The 16,757-nt window shown below is 57.9% G+C and overlaps 1 protein-coding gene and 1 non-coding gene across 7 annotated transcripts; one reads left to right on the forward strand and one right to left on the reverse strand.

The window, feature by feature from the left end:
* Window positions 1–3,138: 3,138 nt before the first annotated feature.
* Window positions 3,139–7,890, forward strand: Entpd8 (ectonucleoside triphosphate diphosphohydrolase 8). Of its 5 annotated transcripts, none has more exons than XM_063244322.1 (11): window positions 3,139–3,467; window positions 3,561–3,639; window positions 3,978–4,092; window positions 4,715–4,855; window positions 5,498–5,648; window positions 5,740–5,899; window positions 5,982–6,209; window positions 6,286–6,546; window positions 6,695–6,805; window positions 7,136–7,270; window positions 7,350–7,890. In XM_063244322.1, exons 1-11 carry the CDS (start codon window positions 3,154–3,156, stop codon window positions 7,539–7,541), a joined length of 1,887 nt encoding a protein of 628 aa, XP_063100392.1. In that variant the 5' UTR covers window positions 3,139–3,153; the 3' UTR covers window positions 7,542–7,890. The 5 variants fall into 5 exon arrangements, with proteins under 5 accessions (XP_063100392.1, XP_023422151.1, XP_023422154.1 ...); XM_023566383.2 differs by lacking the exon at window positions 3,978–4,092 and adding an exon at window positions 4,928–5,045 and having other exon boundaries at window positions 3,302–3,467; XM_023566386.2 differs by lacking the exon at window positions 3,139–3,467 and adding an exon at window positions 4,928–5,045 and having other exon boundaries at window positions 3,570–3,639; window positions 3,978–4,186.
* Window positions 7,854–14,965, reverse strand: Noxa1 (NADPH oxidase activator 1). Of its 2 annotated transcripts, none has more exons than XR_010045995.1 (14): window positions 14,641–14,965; window positions 13,023–13,105; window positions 12,229–12,337; window positions 11,341–11,475; window positions 11,022–11,129; window positions 10,227–10,280; window positions 9,927–9,970; window positions 9,411–9,534; window positions 8,945–8,990; window positions 8,762–8,805; window positions 8,493–8,647; window positions 8,305–8,419; window positions 8,084–8,214; window positions 7,854–8,001 (listed from the first exon to the last, which is right to left on the reverse strand). It is a non-coding gene; the product is annotated as an NADPH oxidase activator 1 (transcript). The 2 variants fall into 2 exon arrangements; XR_216353.4 differs by having other exon boundaries at window positions 8,084–8,198; window positions 14,641–14,963.
* Window positions 14,966–16,757: the final 1,792 nt, after the last annotated feature.

The raw sequence follows: 16,757 nt of genomic DNA on the forward strand, positions 1-16,757 counted from the left end.
AGGTCCTGGCACAGCAAGGAAGTGGCCCCTCACTTTCTTGTGCCTTTATGAAAGAATTCAGTCATGACCCACAGGTGGCCAACAGCTGTGCAGGGAAGATTTAGTGTCAAAAGAGAGAGACACCCTTTGAGGGCAAGGCGGGCAGGGCTGTGAAGCCTAAATTTGAGCTTAGGTACCTTTTATGTCCACAGAGTTATCCCTCCCCGGTATGTGGCATGGGCTGTGGGTCTCGCTCTGGAACTAGGTAGCCGATGGCCAGGTGTCAGAAAGGCTGCGCACATGAGTGACCCTAGTGCCGCTGTGCTCTGGGCATTGCTTTAGGTCGGACGATGGATGCATCCTCTGTTGACCTCTTTGTTTCTTGGCTCACCTGGCAATACTTTGTCTCTCAGACTTGCTAATATAGAGCTACCTGCCTAAAGGTCTTCACCATGTGTATAATTTGTTTTCTGCATAGTTTTTCTTCTTTTGGGGGTCTTCAAGGTAAGGGCTGAGCTCAGACAGAGGATCAGAGGGTGTGGTCCTGAGGTAGGAGTGAAGGAATAAAGACAGAAAGGGGACAAGCAAAAGTGGAATTTTAACTCTACTTCCATGTCCCAATTACTGGGCCTGAGCCCTGTTTAATTTTTCCCCTTTTCTCAAGGCACAATAAGCCTGGGCAACTCCCTTTAACATGCAAATTGCACCTCTTGGCTTGAAAATAACCCACCCGCAAGACGCAGCACTGCCGCGGGCTGCAGGTCTCAACTTCAGCACGGGCTGGTGGGTTTCCTCCTACAGCCACCAGGGGGCGGGCGACCAGGCAGCCAGGCACACAATTGGATCGCCCCTCCTGGCGACCTGAACCCGTTCGTAGGATCCATAGACAGCCGCAAAAGCACCTGCCTGGCAAACACGAGTTGCCCAGGTTGTATCTGGCTGAAGCCCTTGGCTCTGGTGGCTCTCCTGTGGACCCCCACAGGTGGAGTGCCAGCTGACCTGCTCAGCTGAAGGGGAAAAAAAAAAAGAAAGTAACAGCTTGTTCAGTAGCCAGGTGCCAAAAATCAAAGGTAAAATAATGTGAATAATGGCCCCAAAATGAGAGAAGCAAGATAAAACAGGCCATGTTTGGCATAAGTTTTTATCTTTAATGTTCACTTCTGTCTTCAGGTATTTATGCAAGTATAGAAGATAGAGTTTAAGCACACAGACCCCCCCTCTGTGTCAATAGGAAATCTGATCTTTAAAATTTTAATTATAATGGCCAAGTGATAAATAAAGATATCTGTGTTTGGGGCTGAGGATTTAGTTCAGCGGCATAAGCACCTGCCTTGCAAGCAGGCGGCCGTGAGTTCTATCCCCGGTACCGATAAAAATGAAAAAGACAAAAAAAAAAAAAAAAAAAGATATCTGTGTTTCTAATGTAAACTCATTACAGGGCTCAGAAACTGTGATCCAGCCTGGTGTGGTGGCACACATACGTAATCCCAGCACTTGGGCATTTGAGGCGGGAGAATTGTTGTGAGTTTGAGACCAGCCTGGGCTACAAAGTGAGCTCAAGCCCAGCCTGAACTGTGTAGTGAAACTCTGTCTCAAAAAGACACACACACACACACACACACACACACACACACACACACAGAAAGAAGCAGGGGTTCAGCCTTCCCTTTGTAGCCCTGAAGATCTTCATAGGGACTGTTTTTAAGATACGCAATCACACAGAGCCCAAGGTAGATAATATAAAATGAATTTATACCTCAAAATAACCATATAGCATTAAAGTGTTTACGCTGGTATTTTTTTCCTATGTGTGACCTATACAGGAAGCTACCTTTTCACCCTGGAGACACTTGAATGTATAGCAAAAGGTCTCAGCGGGGCTGCCAAGGCAGGCAGAAGGACACACTGGCGGGTAGTCGGGTCTGGAAGATGTTTGAGACGTCAGAAGAAGACCTGTGAGACACATGTATCTTTAAGGTCAGTTAAGGCTCCTCAGGTGTCACCTTGGGGAGGAGGCACTTGTTACCCATTGTCACCTGACCATGAATCGTGGTCTTGCTTGGCCACATTTGTGGCTTTCTTTGGAAACTTGGAGACATTTTGCCCCAGTGATTTTCCTCTTTGTGGGTCTCTGGGGTCCAGACAGCTCCTCTGCTCAGGAGACTGGGCGACTCACTGGAGGTACAAGACTTGGTTAGTTCCTGGTCATGACGTGAAAGGCACTGTACATAAGGAACAAACTGATAAAGTGGAATTCCCCAAACATTTAAATCTGCTCTGTGAGTGCTCTGTTAAGATGATGAAAAGACAAGCTACCACTGGGAGAAAATATTCTAAAGCTACACATCCAGCAAAGGACCGACATATCCACTCTGTAAGACTCCTTTAAACTTAATATTGAACAGTCTTGTTAAGATATAGGCTAAGGGGCTGGGAATTTAGCTCAGCGGCATAAGTGCCTGCCTTGCAAGCAGGCAGTCGTGAGTTTGATACCTGGTACCGATAAAAACGAAAAAGACAAAAAAAAAAAAAAAAAAGATATAGGCTAAAGAAGACATCGCCAAGGGGCCAAGATACACATATGCAAAAGTGTGGGCCACTGCCTGGTAAGCACGAAGTTTGATTTCTGGTACCAAAAACAAAAGCACAGACCAGCGATGCATGGTGGTATCATTCTAATACTTTGAGAGGCTGAGGCAAGAGGATCACAAGTTTAAGGCTAGCCGGGGCAACTTAGCAACATAAAGACGCAAAACAAAACTTGAAAAATAAAAAAAAATTTTAAAAAACTTGGAGATTTAGTTCATTGTGAAAGTTCTGGGTTCAATTCCCAGTATAGGGAAGGCTGGGATGAGGCACATCATGTTGACCAAGATCCCACATCACTGATCTTTTGGAAGACGCAATTTAAACCTGCATGAGGCGGCAAGCACATCCCAAGAGTGCCTGCTGGGAGGAAGCAGTTGCCCAGGTTGTATCTGGCTGAAGCCCTTGGCTCTGGTGGCTCTCCTGTGGACCCCCACAGGTGGAGTGCCAGCTGACCTGCTCAGCTGAAGGGGAGACATTTGTCATACTGCCTTGGTCCAAGTAAAAGGGGACCTCAGGGACCTGACCCCATCCAGAGGTCAGGGACTGAGTGGGAAAGCCCAGCAGGGGGCGACAAAGTCCCTGGCAATGGCACACACAGGCTGCTTGGGTAGAAAGAAAACTGCACCTCAGGATGGAAAAACAACCAAGCAGGGTGGAGGAAAATGGGCCTTGCCTGATCTTCCCCTCCCCCAGGCAGTGGCTAGCCCTGTTTGCCTCTTGCCTCCTGGTCAGCATCACCTGACTCTACCTTGGACAAACCTCGCAGACAGGACAGAGGGCAAGGTCCAACTGCAAGGCCCCGGCTCCCCCACCCCTGTCTGTCCACATCCCCAGGGCAGCTCTGAGGTCACCGTGAGAACCCTGCCTCCTTCCAGGGTCGGGGGCCGGGGATCAGGAGGGTGAGTGATTCAGGCAGAGCAGAGCTGGGGGCACCCTGACCTCTGCACCAGGGTGGTGGGATAGGGCCGACGTGTCCGGCACCTCTGCCCTAGGTCCTGGTGGGTGGAGACCAAAGAAAGTGCAACAGGTTCCCAGGACGGGTGGCCCCAGTCCTGTGTGGTCAGCTGCCAGGTGAGTGTGTGCAGATGGTGGCCTGGCTTGGAACGCTCCTGGCCCAGGCACCATCTTGCTTGGGAACTGTCCTCCTCTGAAGGACTTTCTTGGTCTGGGGATACTTCTCATCTGGGGACTGTCTTGCTCTCCTGTCTTGCGCCTCCTGGTGTTGTCCAAGCCTGTGACTCTGGTCTGAGTTCCTCCCTGACCTTCCTGGGGCTGAGACAGGGATCTTCAGCACCTCCCTTCCCAGAGGAGGCTCCTCATGTCCCTGAGGGGGCGTGGGTGCTGGTGAGGGTACATGTTGGGTGCTGGGCAAGCTGCCTGTCCTCGCTGCCTCCACCTTCTCTCCTTAGAGTGGGCGCAGTCACCATGTGTCCAGAGGGGACACACAGCTAGGACCTTGCCTGCCTGCGCTGGGTTTGGTGATACACATGGGAAGTGTTTGCATTCTTGGAGGACAAGCGGCAGGTTAAGTCTCGGGACTCCGAGTGCTGGGGCCTGGTGTCCAGTGGGCTGCAGTGTCCAGCCTGGGCTACAGTGTCCAGTGTGCAGCAGGTATCAGGTATGGGGCCAGCCAGCAGGCCCCTCCTCATGCAGCAGGCTGGGGTGGCTGGAGTTGAGCCCTGAGCTGGGCAGGAGAAGTAGGTGACCCAGCCCAGGAATAATGTGCAGTCAGCCCTGATCACCTGCCCTGGCCCTCTGGGGCCAATGAAAAAGTCTCAGATTCAGGGTGGAGACCCAGGCTGAGTTTTCAGAAAGAAACAGAGGTCTTTGTTTGAGGCACCTTCCACCCGCCTGCCTGGCTCGGGCTCTGAGAAACCTGCCTGGGGTGAGGCTGGGTGGGGCTGGAGTTCAGCCTGGGGCAGAGGAGGAGGCCCCAGGCAGAGGGAGCAGGGCTGGGCTATAGCATGGGGTGAGGGAGCCCCCGTCCCTTCTGTGGGTCCCACAGGGCCACCACACCTGAGAGTGGCATAGGAAAGGGCTACCCTCAACCCTGTGGGTCATTTTAGGACCCACAGCAGGACCTAGGGGAACTGGGTGGGTGGGGCAGGAGTCTTGGTGCCCACCACAGCTCCCATTTGCCCCGTAGGTACCTGCACCCACCATGGGGCCATCCTGGAAGGAGCGGATCTTTATGGTCCTTCTCGGGGTCGCCACAGCCTCAGGCCTCACTGTGCTCATCCTTATCCTGGTGGAGGCAACCAGTGTCCTACTGCCTGCAAAGACCAAGGTGAGCCTAGACTGGTGGGGGTGAGGTGGGGTAACTGGCCACCGGACTCCCACTGATCCAGTGTCCCCCTAGTTCGGGATCGTGTTTGATGCTGGCTCCTCCCACACATCACTTTTTGTGTACCAGTGGCCAGCAGACAAGGAGAAGGACACGGGTTTGGTCAGCCAGGCCCTAGCCTGCGAGGTGGAAGGTCAGCGGGCAGTTCCTGGGCGAGACTGTCAGGATAGGGCCCTGGGGGAGGTCAGACAAACACTGCACTGGGGTTCCAAGCAGCCAGGTGATGTCCCAGGTTGCATAGCTGCAGTGCAGGCCGGGCTGGACCTGGGCCCGATCTGTGGGACCCTCACCCTACCTCCCTGCTGACCGTGCATCTCCCTAACCCTCACTGCCCACCCAGAACTGTGGGTCTTAATGGCCAAGGCCACAGCTCCTCTGAAAGCAGGGTACAGGGCTGGAGGTCACATGTCCCAAGGCCACTGTGCAAGTGTGGGGCCCACCGAGGAGTCCACGATGATCTCGAGGTCTTCAGTGGCACAGATGAGGCTGCGGCCACAGCTCGTGAGCGTGAGCTTCAGGGTGTTCATATGGGAGCCACTGCTGTGACCTGGCTGCGGCCTGGACCTTGTCCTGGTGCCATTGCAGGGCCTGGGATCTCCTCCTACACCTTGGACCCCTCACAGGCGGGCGAGAGTCTCAGGACCTGCCTGGAGAAGGCGCTGGCACTGGTGCCAAGAGCCCAGCACAGGCAGACACCCGTGTTCCTGGGGGCCACAGCTGGCATGAGGCTGCTTAGGTGAGGTCTGTTTTTGGGTCACAACATGCAAAGTGGGGTTAACAGGGCCAAGCCCAGCTTCTTGCCAGCTTGGCCCCCATTCCCTGCCCAGACAGAAGAACAGTTCCCAGGCGGAGGACATCCTTGTAGCTGTCTCCCAGGTCCTGAGCCAGTCACCTCTGGATTTTTGGGGTGCTGAGGTGCTGGCTGGACAGGATGAAGGTGCCTTTGGCTGGATCACTGTCAACTACCTGCTGGGAAGGCTCATCCAGGTATGTGGTAGCCCAAGGGTGCTGGCTGGCAGATAGGGTGGGGCTGGGCAGCAGCCCTGGCTAAGTACCTGTCTGTGCACAGTACTCTTCTGGACAGTGGACTCAGCCTGCTGAGGGGATGCTGGTGGGTGCCCTGGACATGGGGGGCGCCTCCACCCAGATCTGTTTCGCACCCCGTGGCCCCATCTTGGACCAGAGCAGCCAGGCCATCTTCCGCCTCTATGGCACCAACTACAGCATCTATACACACAGCCACCTCTGCTTCGGGCGTGACCAAGCACTACTCAGGCTCCTGGCCAGGCTGCTGCAGGTTGGGCAGTGTGGGGAGGCCAGTGTGGGGACTCAGGAGGCACTGGCTGGAGCTCAGCCCTTGGCCTTCCCTGTAGAGCAGCCGGACCACCCTGCTGCGACACCCGTGCTACCACAGTGGCTACCAGACCACCCTGCCCCTGGCCACCCTGTCTGAGTCGCCCTGCATTCACACTGCGGAGCCCCTGGACCCTACACAGAACCTCACAGTTGAGGGCACAGGCAACCCTGGGGCCTGCGTGGCAGCCATCCGTGGGCTCTTCAACTTCAGTTGCCAGGACGAGGGAGACTGCGCCTTCAACGGGGTCTACCAGCCCCCCGTGCAGGGGCAATTCTACGTGAGCACCTGGTGCCCTACTCCCACTGGGCCATGCATTGGCTGACCCTGGGACAGCCCACCAGAGCCCTGGGAGGCACAAGATGCAGGCACAGGCCGGTGAGGCCCTGACCTCCTGCAGGCATGCACAGCCTCTCCCTCCCCTCCAGGCCTTCTCCGGCTTCTACTACACCTTCCACTTCCTCAACCTCACCTCCAGGCAGCCACTGGGCACTGTGAATGCCTCGATCTGGGACTTCTGCCAGAGGTCCTGGTGGCAGGTGGGTGATCTGTCCCCTGCCCCAACCCTCCCCATCTTATGGGGTTTCTCAGGACCCAGGTTTGATGGTGGAGCCCACGCTAGTCAGTATCTGGCAGGTGGGAGTACCGTGGGCAGGGAAGGGCCCCCTGAAAGGCCCCCATGTCTCCGCCTCCAGGGGACCAGCCTCTGGAGGTCATGGTGGCTGTTCTGGACCTCTCCCACTCTTCATGGTCCCTGCAGGGACAAGGGAGGGCACTCCTGTAGTCCGGAGGCTCCACTGGCCCAGGCACTGGCCAGGGAGCATTCGGGGTCTAGGGCCCTCACTGGCTCTCGGGCACATTGGCTCCAGGTGAAGTCCAGCTACCCTGGGCAGGAGCGCTGGTTGCCGGACTACTGTGCCTCAGGGCTATACATCCTCACGCTGCTGCGAGATGGCTACGGCTTCCAAGAGGAGACCTGGCCCAGCATTGAGTTCCAGCAGCAGGTGATGCCCCTACCAGGTACAAGACTGGGGGTGGGGTCTGGAGCACCTGCCCAGAATGCTGAGCCCCTGTGTTCCTCAGGCCAGCGGCACTGACATAGGCTGGACACTGGGCTACATGCTGAACCTCACCGGCATGATCCCAGCCGAGGTGCCAGTTGAGTGGCGGGCACAGAGCTACAAGGTCTGGGTGGCTGGAGTGGCATTTGTAGTGCTGACCCTGGCGGCTATTCTCGGGGCTGCCGCAGTCCATTTCCTATGGCTCCAGGACTAGGCCAGGCCTTACCAAGACAGACTGTGATGGCTGCAGCTGCAACCCATGAACATCTGTCACCCACACCCAAGTAGCCTGGGTCAGTGGGTAGTGCTTGAGGGAAGAGCCTGGACACCACCCTGACTCCTCCACCCCCAGCCACTGGGCAGCTGGGCCTTCCTACACCAACCAGCCAACCCTGCAGCACCCCAAAGTGGCCACTGGGCCCTCTGTGCCCCCTGGTGATCAGAGGACCTATAGAAGTGGCACCATGGGCCACACCTTTCCAGGAATGTGCTGGGCTCCTGTCCACGCCAAGTCCACAACACAGAACACGCTGGCACCATTTTTATTAAACCCTCTGAATGGACAGCTGCTCAGAGCCTGTCTTCCTGCACTGCTTCGCTAGCTGGAACCACAAAGCTCTTGGGGAAGATGCCGATGTAGCCATCCCGGTGCCCCTCCAGCCAGGCCTCATCCACTGTGGGAAGGGGACCTGGTCAGCGTCTGTCCCCACACAGGCTGGGCCCTGGGCCAAACCCCACCTGGCCACTGTGGGGTACCTTCGCCCAGGACGTCCACTGTGTCCCCGCGGTGGAGGTCCAGGTCCTCAGGGCCCTGGGCTGAGTAGTCATGCTGGGCTAACACCTGGTACAGCACTGGTCGGCCCGCAACACCCTGTGGCAGGAGGTGGCTGAGGGGTGGGGAGCAGGGCTATCCAAGTGCCTGAAAGCCTGGTCTTGGCCCATGTCCACTGTCCCACTGAGCTCCCTGCTCAACTCACCCGGCACTGGAGCCGCAGCCCTTGGGGGGCAGAGGCTGTGTCCCTCCATGCCTTCTGCAGTGTGTCTTCCCTGAGGATGGGGACCCAGAACTGGCCATCCTCTGGGGCCCAGTAACTTCCGAGAAAGCACACAGGTTGGACGTGAGGGTCACCTTCCCACCCCAACCTCCAGTGTACCCTGCACTTACCTAAGCTGTGCCTTCCTGGCCTGGGCAGGGAGGGCCTCAGCCAGCAAAGCCTGCAGGCTGGCCAGCTGGGCTTCTCGGGGGGCCCGCAGTGCCACTGTGAGGGTGCACTGCACTGTAACCATCACGGAGTCCTTGGAGTGCAGTGTGGCTTCTCCCTGGGGCAAGGGTAGGTAGTTTTGAAGTCCCTAGCTGGGGGGCTTTGGATCCCTGGGTAAGGCAAGACGGGGTGGGGGGCACAGTATAGACCCAGGGTTCAGGGTGTCTCTTACCCTGGTGCTCACAGGATCCTCGAAGGGACTGGGCTTGGGAAGCCCTGTGGGAGACATAAGGGTCAGGTGGGTGGTGGGAAGGGGCAGAGGAATGGCCAGAGGGCAACTGCTGCTGCTGCCCCAAGTTTGCCCTGGGGGACAGGAGGCCTGGTCCCAGCTCACACCCTTCATGGACTCCCTCACCTGAAGATGGAAGGACTGGTTTGCCAGCAGGTGCCACCCTGGGCCTCTGTAAAGGAAGCCACAGCTAGGTCCTGGTGCAAAGGACTCTAAGTGTGAAGGGGTTAGGGGCAGGCCTGGGGCTGGGGACCCTCATATGGGAGCCAGGAATTCAGAGCCCCTGGAGTCTAGGAAAGGAAGGCTGTGGTGATGCCCTCAGCTAGAAGCAGGACCTCCAAGGTCTGGCCAGAGTCATGTGCTCCTGACCTGTCCTTGGCTCTTTCATTCTTGGTCCCTTGTACCCAGGATAGTCAGGGAGGGCCTGAGATGTGGTCAAGGTGCTCCAAGGCCACCCTTGCTGGATACTTGTCCTGACTTTACCATGTGTCCCCCACCCAGGCCCTAGAGTGCCCTCCTGCCCTCATGCAGGGCTGGATCTTGTCTGGCTCTATGTGGGGCAGGCTTGGTCCCTGGTGCCAGCCCCACTCACCATCTGATGGGAGGTGACAGGCAGGTGGTGGTCAGCCTGCCCAGCAGGGTCAGAGCCGGCTTCGCTTGCTGCACTGTGGGAGTTGTCATGGGTGGCGGCTCCTCTGGGCTCCAGAGCTTGGGGCCTGGGAGGAGGGGTCCCTGAGGTGAGGCATGCAAGGCAGTGCTGGGGCAGGGTTCCAAGGTCTATCTCATCCCAATGCCTCCAACTTGAGCGCCCCTGGTCTCAAGGGCTTCATGTGTCAAGGTGTCCCTTCCTTATGCAGCTTTGCTCAGAACTGACCCCTCATCCTGGAGCTACCTCTAGTCACAGTGACTTCTGGATTTCACTCTCCACCATGTCCCCTACTCCTGGAGGGGAAAATAGGAACCCCTGCTTCCTTGCACAGGGAGCCCCAGCCAGTTTCAGTCTTCGAACAGGTGGTGATGGTCCCATCCCCTAACAGCCTGGCTGAGCCTGGTCCGCAGGGCCTTGCCCCAGAGGAGCAGGAGGTGTGGGAGATGGGCCCCTTCCTACCGTGGTACAGCTCCGCAGCCAGCTTCACCATGGATTCCCTGTCCCTGTAAGCATAAAGTGACAACGTTGTCCTGGCCAAGGATGGAGGGCAAACGAAAGGTCCCTACCCCAAATCTTAAGATGGACCACAGTGGGATAAGTCTCATGGGGATAGGAGAGCCAACTCGCTTTACCATCAGAGATCAGGGTCTCAGGCAAGGAGTGACATGGGAAAGAAGGCTCAGAACTGCTGTATGTAGAGAAGACAGTCCTATGAAGATGGGCAGGACAATCTGGATGACAGGACAGCCACCTACCCACCTGTGGAGGCTGGACACTTGAAGGCTGGTCATTAGGGACAGTGGAGACCACCACCTGGTGGAGGATAGGACAGGACAGTTGAGTAGGGCCCCTGCAGGCTTGCTCAGCCTGCCCTGCCCAGCCACATCTCAAGTCCAGCGTGGGGCCACATGTGCTCAGCCCAAGACCACTAGACCACAGGAAAATGCATGACAGAGCCCCCAGGGTGGTCATTTAGACATCTGGCGTGAGCTCTGCATGCTGTCCATGTAACAGCTGTGACTGTGATACGCAGACCCTAAATGGACACATGAACACGACCCTCTCCACATGTCCCTGTGGGGGCTTCACGGCAGTCACAGTCAAGTGATGTGGCGGCTCCCTGGGCACCAGCACTGTTTCAAGAGACCTCAGGTGTGCGGCCAGCCCAAGGGCCCCAGTGCAAACACAGGGGCCCTTTGTGACGCTGGGAGTCGGTACTGCCCCCAGGTTTCTCCTCTGCCTTCAGAGGCGAGCTGCTCGCCTTGTCTGTGATTCTGGCAGTGCGGCCTGGTGCTGGTCCTAGATGGCCAGTGTTTCCACCAGGCCCTCACAGCCTGCAGCAGAGACAAGACACTTGGAGATGCAGGGGGAGGGGATAGCACCCCTACTAGGTCCCTGACAGGAAGGCATGCCCCCAGGTCCCTCTCTGGGGCTGTCACCCCAAACTGCCCAGCTAACTTCCAAATGATCTGGGCGGGACTCGCATGTCCCTATGCCACAACAGGGTGCCCAGCGTAGAAGCCACTGCATCCAGCCCAACAGCCCACACCATACCTTGGCCTTGCCTAGGAAGTCCACGGGTTCCAGATGCTCCAAGTAACGTCTGTGGGGCCGGAAGACCTCGCCGGGGGGAACCTGCCGTGGCTGCAGGGGGGCCTGTTTCTGGGGCAGAGCCATTGCAGAGCTGGTGGTCATTGGGATAGCTGCAGCGCCTGAGAACAGGGAACCCTGCTGGGGCCTCCCCACTTCCTACAGCCCCCCACTCCACTTCCCTCATAAGCTTCTTCATGTCATGTAGCTGGCCTTGAGGGTGAGCTACAAATACCAGCCCAAACTGCAGGTCTCAGGCCAACCTGCCATGGGTACCTCTCACCTGCACGTGGTACAGGGCTGTAGTCAGACCCTCCCGTGCCCTCTCTGGCCACCTGGATATGGACTCAGCCAGCGTGTTAGCAGCCTCGGCCCAGAGTCCCAGCTGGCACTGTGCAGACGCCACATTGTACAGTACCTGAGAATGAGAGTGGGCGACAGAAGGGTCAGATCCAAAGTTTGGTTCCCACCTGGAACCTCATGTGTATCTCACCGGTTTCTTCACCTGTCCCCTACCTGGAACCTCACCTGTCTCACACCTGGGCTCCCCAGCCACAGCAGTTAGAGCTCTCCTTGCATCCAGCTGATGTAAGGGCTGTGGCAGGGACCAGGCCACACTTTGCTCAGCACTCTACTCTTGCCTCAAAACGCTTCCTGGGCTGACACCTCAAGCCTACACATGGCTGTACCCCCATCCCATGCCTCTGTGAGTGGAGATGCATCTGAGGAGGTTCCCTTGGGTCCCGGCCCCAAAGCACACATCCCAGCTGGCTTTGTTTCACCAAGAGGCACCCACCAATCTTTGCTCAAGCTTCTGTCCCTGTAGTTGGCTTGCCACATGGCCCCAAGTTCCTGTACCTCTCACCTGCCCTCTGTCCCTCAGTGCCTGGGGCAGGTAGACAACATGGGACCTCAGCCCTGACTTCTACACTGGCACCGGAGGCTCTCACTGTGACTCCTGGGTTTGTGTTTTCATAGTACTCCCAGGACAAGGAGCTCCAGGGTCCACCCACCTCCACTCTGCCCTGCCTCCTCAAGCAAAACTCAGCCAGGACATCCCCAGGCTCTGGGAGCTTTGGAGTCCACCCACCTGACCCATGACAGTAATCCCATCCACTGGGACACCCCCCAGCCCTGGGCAGCTGGCACTACTAGAGCCCCACGGCCTTACCTCCCAGGCCTGCAGCCTGAAGCGTAGGCCCAGCTGCGTGTAGTCGATGATGCTGTTGCCCCGCAGCTGTACCAGGGCCAGCTGGAAGTCAGACAGGGCCTCCTGGAACCTATGGGCCACAGGGCTCCTCAGTGGGGCAGAGCCTGTGGGGAGCAGCCGGGGACACCCAGCCTCCCCTGCTCTGGGGAGACCCACAGGAGGCCAATGGTGGTCATCAGGTTTGGTACCAGTGAGCACCCAGTCCAGATGGACAGGCCAAGGGTCAGCACTCCATGTGCTGGTGGAGGGGCCAGGGCTAGGCTTATGAGTCTGCTCCCAGTTCTGCCAGGGGAGCCCACTGCCCCACCCTCCTTCCTGATCCAAGACCTCTGCCCACCCACCTCCCCACAAACCAAACTTCCAACATTTGTTGGGGCACCTATCTCTCCTATGCAGGCCTCCTAACTGACTGGAGCCTGCGGCCTGACCACTGGCCTTCCTGCTCCTGCTTCTAGGAAGGGTCAAGGTATAGAGGGCAAGGTGACCAAGATGTGTCTCAAGACAAATCCTTGGTTTCCTCATTTGCCCAGTGGTATAATCACCGGGTCTGTGATGATACAGAAAGGTAAAGAGAGAGCCAGGGCTACCAAAAAGAGCCTCGGGAATTTTGGCAGAGATGAAGGTCACATGCAGCCATGAGCCTGGTATGACCATAGTGGCCTCACCTGGCCCAAGGCACTGGAGTGACTGCAGAAAGTGGGAGGCTGCAGAAACAAAGGGGCCCTCAGAGAGGGAACAAGGGCCGCTGTGCTTACTGATCCAGCTGGAAGTGGGCCACACCCCGCTGGAGGAAGCCAACGGCCAAGCAGGTGTCCTTGGTCACGGCTTGGTCAAATGCCTGGGGGCAAAAAAGTTCATGGCACACCACAAGTTCCATAACCTGGTCACCTCATCCCACAGACACGGAGATTTCATCTCCCAGCGGTGAGGGCCACTTGCATTCTGCGCAGTGCAGCTCCTTCTGCTGCCACGACCCGCAACAGCCCAGCTGCCCAAGGTGGCAGCCACAGGCTCAGGGCCTGTGCCAGTGGGGATGAAGCCAGTCTGCCCACCATGGGGACAGAGACACAGAAGGAAATGTCCTTAGCATTTGCCTGTAGCATTTGCCTCGGGGTGGAGCTCTGTGGCTTCATCTTTTCAGGATCTCTTTTTGGGAGCTCACACAAAATGGCACAGAAGGTAGGTGAGGATCAGAGCAACCCAGATGGGATGGGAGACCTGTCTGAGTGGAAACTGCTGCTTTTTCCACACCAGCCGCAGAAATAAGGACAGTGGCCATCAGTACAACCAGATGGGAGGAGGGGCACAGATGGGGTGGGTGGAGGCACGAGCCTGTGGGTTTGACCTGAGCTTTGCAGCAGGTGCAATTGGGCCTGAAAGTGGGTGTGGATGTCATTTACTGGCCCCCACCCAGCACCTGAATGCAATATTGCGGAAGTTTCTTACCAGCAGACAGCAGCCCAGCCCCTCCTCCCTCCTGCCCCTTGACAGCCAGTTTTACCAATGGTAGCTGCTGGGTTGTTGTTTAGAATCTCCTGTCCCTACCCTGCCTACCGCTGTCCTGTACTGCTTATGCTCTACCTTCGTACAGCACCTCCTCTTATCTTTCGGCGGAAGAGAATGTGGCCTCTCCTGGCATCAAGTTTAATGAGCAATAGGGGCCAGGTCAGCCTGCCTGACTCACCCTAGTGGCTTCCTCCTGGATAGGCTTAAGGCGGAAACTGACTCTGAGAATCAGCTCTGCCTGCCCCGCATCCCCTGTGGGGACATTACATGGGCACTGGGTCCTCATCTGTATGGTGTGCAGGCAGTTGCCACAGATCTTCAGACAGTAGGAACCCAGCTGTCCAAGTGACAGGCAGGGTGCTACAAGCATCTTCTCACATCCCCAAGGACAGGCAACCCTTTGAGGACCAGGAAGTGTTTGAAATAGCAGGTGTTGAGGCTGTGTGCACCTGGAGTTTCAGGGTATTTCCAGAAGCTGGTGGGGCCACAGTGAGAGCTGAGCACTGAGGTCAGACCCTGTCTGTTGCCATCTCCACAGACTTCTAGGCCCCAGCCTCATGCTTTCCTGCCAAGGCTGAGGGCAAGTAGCCTTGGCTTGGGGCCCCTGCGCTGGTCCTGGCCTCCGGGGGATGCTTGTCTGATACTCACTGTGGAGGCACTGAGGATCGCTGAGCCCCATCCCAGCCACATAGCTCCCACCAGCCTCTGCCCCCTGGAGGCTCAAGACGAGGGCAGGGAAGCTGAATGGCCGGGGTTTCCGGACCCTTTCCTGGGTGCCCTGGGTAGGGTCCTCCGCTCGCAGCTGGGTCTCTGCGCGCCCTCCTAGCTTCCCTGGACCCCGAGGGGTCCGCTAATCCCGGTGCTCACCCGCAGCGCGGCCTCGGGGTCCCCGGCCAGCAGGTGCACGCAGCCCATGTTGAAGCTCATCCTGGAGGGCAGCTCCTCAACACTCGAGAAGAGGCGCAGCGCGCAGCCCCAGTCCCCGCGCGCCACGGCCTCCGCACCCTGGTGCCAGTCGCGCACCTGCTCCCCGAGCGAGCGCATAGTGGTCAGGACGCTTCCTGGACGGGACGGTGTCAGTACGGACTTTCGCGCGTGGACAGTGTCGCGGGCTGGCAGGGCCTCGAGAGGCAGACAGCGACGGCAGCGCGGGAACCAGGGTTTAGAGCCAAAAGAGTGCATGGTCCCTGAAGCTCCGCCCATGCCCCGCCATGCAGGCGGGTCATACATAGACCACGCCCCATACCCCACGCGATCCTCCTCCTCCCGCCCAAACCGTCTGCCCCCGCCCTCCCGGCCCGCCTCCCGCTTAGCCGCGCCCCTGCCGTCGCCAGGCCCGCCCACGCTGCTAGGCCCCGCCTTTTGAAACTTCCGCCACAACGCCCTTCCTGTCTTTCCTGCGTTGGCCAGGTGTCCTTGTTAAAGCACTCCGGGCGCGCCACCGCCGTGGGCCGACGTTCCGGGCCTGGCGGGCATTTTGCGCGAAGGCTTGCAGGGGCAAGTGCGCGGTCCCGCAGGGGGACACCGGCTGCTGGGGCGCAGCGGCCGCGAGCCTCTGCCTGCTCAGTGCGCGTCGCGGTGCTAGAGGGGCGCTCTAGGGAAGACCTGGTCTTTCGCTTTGCTCGGGTCTGTGGTTTAACGTTAATCTCATCCCCAGACACCCCACCGCGACACATCCCTCGTGGTAAAGGGACCTCGATGATCAGGATACTCCCTGGGTCTCAGGCATCACCTGGCCATTGAGGCCCAAGGGAGCTGCTGCACCAGCTCTAAAAGGCCAGCCCAGGTTGGGGCATAGCCTCGGTTTTCCTTTCGAGAGGGGAAACTGGAAGGGCCTGGAGGATTGGAGGAGGTGAGCAGGGTGTGGGGCTGGGAGCTGGATTCCTGAGCAGGTGGCATATGGGAGCGCAGTCTGGGATGCACCTGTGGAAGAGAGGCCTTGTATCTGTGCACATGGATGTTGCAGGGACAACTGTGATGGCTCTTGGTCGAGGGGCCAGTGAACCCCCTCTGAAGGCAGCAGATGCAACAGCTCCTACTCTACCGGCATCCACCCTGACAGTCTTGTCCCCTCCCCCTAGAAACTGAGCACCTTGTGAACTGCAGAGAGGGTGCTGGGCGAGGGTTCCTTAGAGCCACAGGGAGACCGGGAGCTGAGGTACAGATGTGCGATGAGGAGAACCAAAGGTATCTGACTCTGTGTCAGGAACACCTGTGAATGTCCCAGACACTTGCAGTGACCAGAGGGGTCAGCATGAGTGACATGGCTCCATGGCTCCTTCATCCTGGGCATGGGTGCCATCTGTGGGGTGGCCTCCATATGGCATAGCCCTTGAGTGACTGGGCTTTGGGCATAGATTCTCAGTGGGCCAGGGTTGGGGAGCCTTTCCTGTGCCCTCTTGCTGTTCTCATCTGTACAGCCCCTGCTCAAGTAGCTCCCTTTGCTCCAGGCCTAGGCTGAGAACCTTAGGATGGGGATGTAGGGCACACAGATCCTCCCACATGGGAACCAGGTGCTGAGGGAGCGGATACCAGGTAGCCTGTAGGACCTTGTGTTGTCCTGCAGCCCAGGTGGTCTGGGCTCTGAGACAGCTGAGGCCAAGAGGGAGCCAGCAGTGAAGGAGACAGGGCATCACTGCTGTGGTCCTCACAGGACTTGAGCAGGTCTCCTGTGTGGCATGAGAGACACCAGGTCCGCCTCAGCTGACAGCATCCTGGTCTGCTGCTATCTGCCCTTCAGGGCACTGAGACCAGGCAAGCAGGAAGTGGAAAGTGCAGACCCTGTCTCAAGGGTGCTGGAGGCTAGACTTTGGCTGTCTGGAGGATAAGGTGGAAAAGACACATTAGGAAGGCCTGGAGAAACCAGGCCCCAGTTCCACTCCTGGGCCTGTACCCACCATTGGCGAAAATGCATCCACAGTGTACACAGCAGCGCTGTTCATGGCAACTGAGGTAGCAGGAGCAGCTCAGAGGTCCTGCTGCTT

This window comes from Cavia porcellus, unplaced genomic scaffold, assembly GCF_034190915.1.
Source record: "Cavia porcellus strain 051 isolate PalLab524CR breed Dunkin Hartley unplaced genomic scaffold, mCavPor4.1 scaffold_49, whole genome shotgun sequence".
NCBI lineage: Eukaryota > Metazoa > Chordata > Mammalia > Rodentia > Caviidae > Cavia > Cavia porcellus.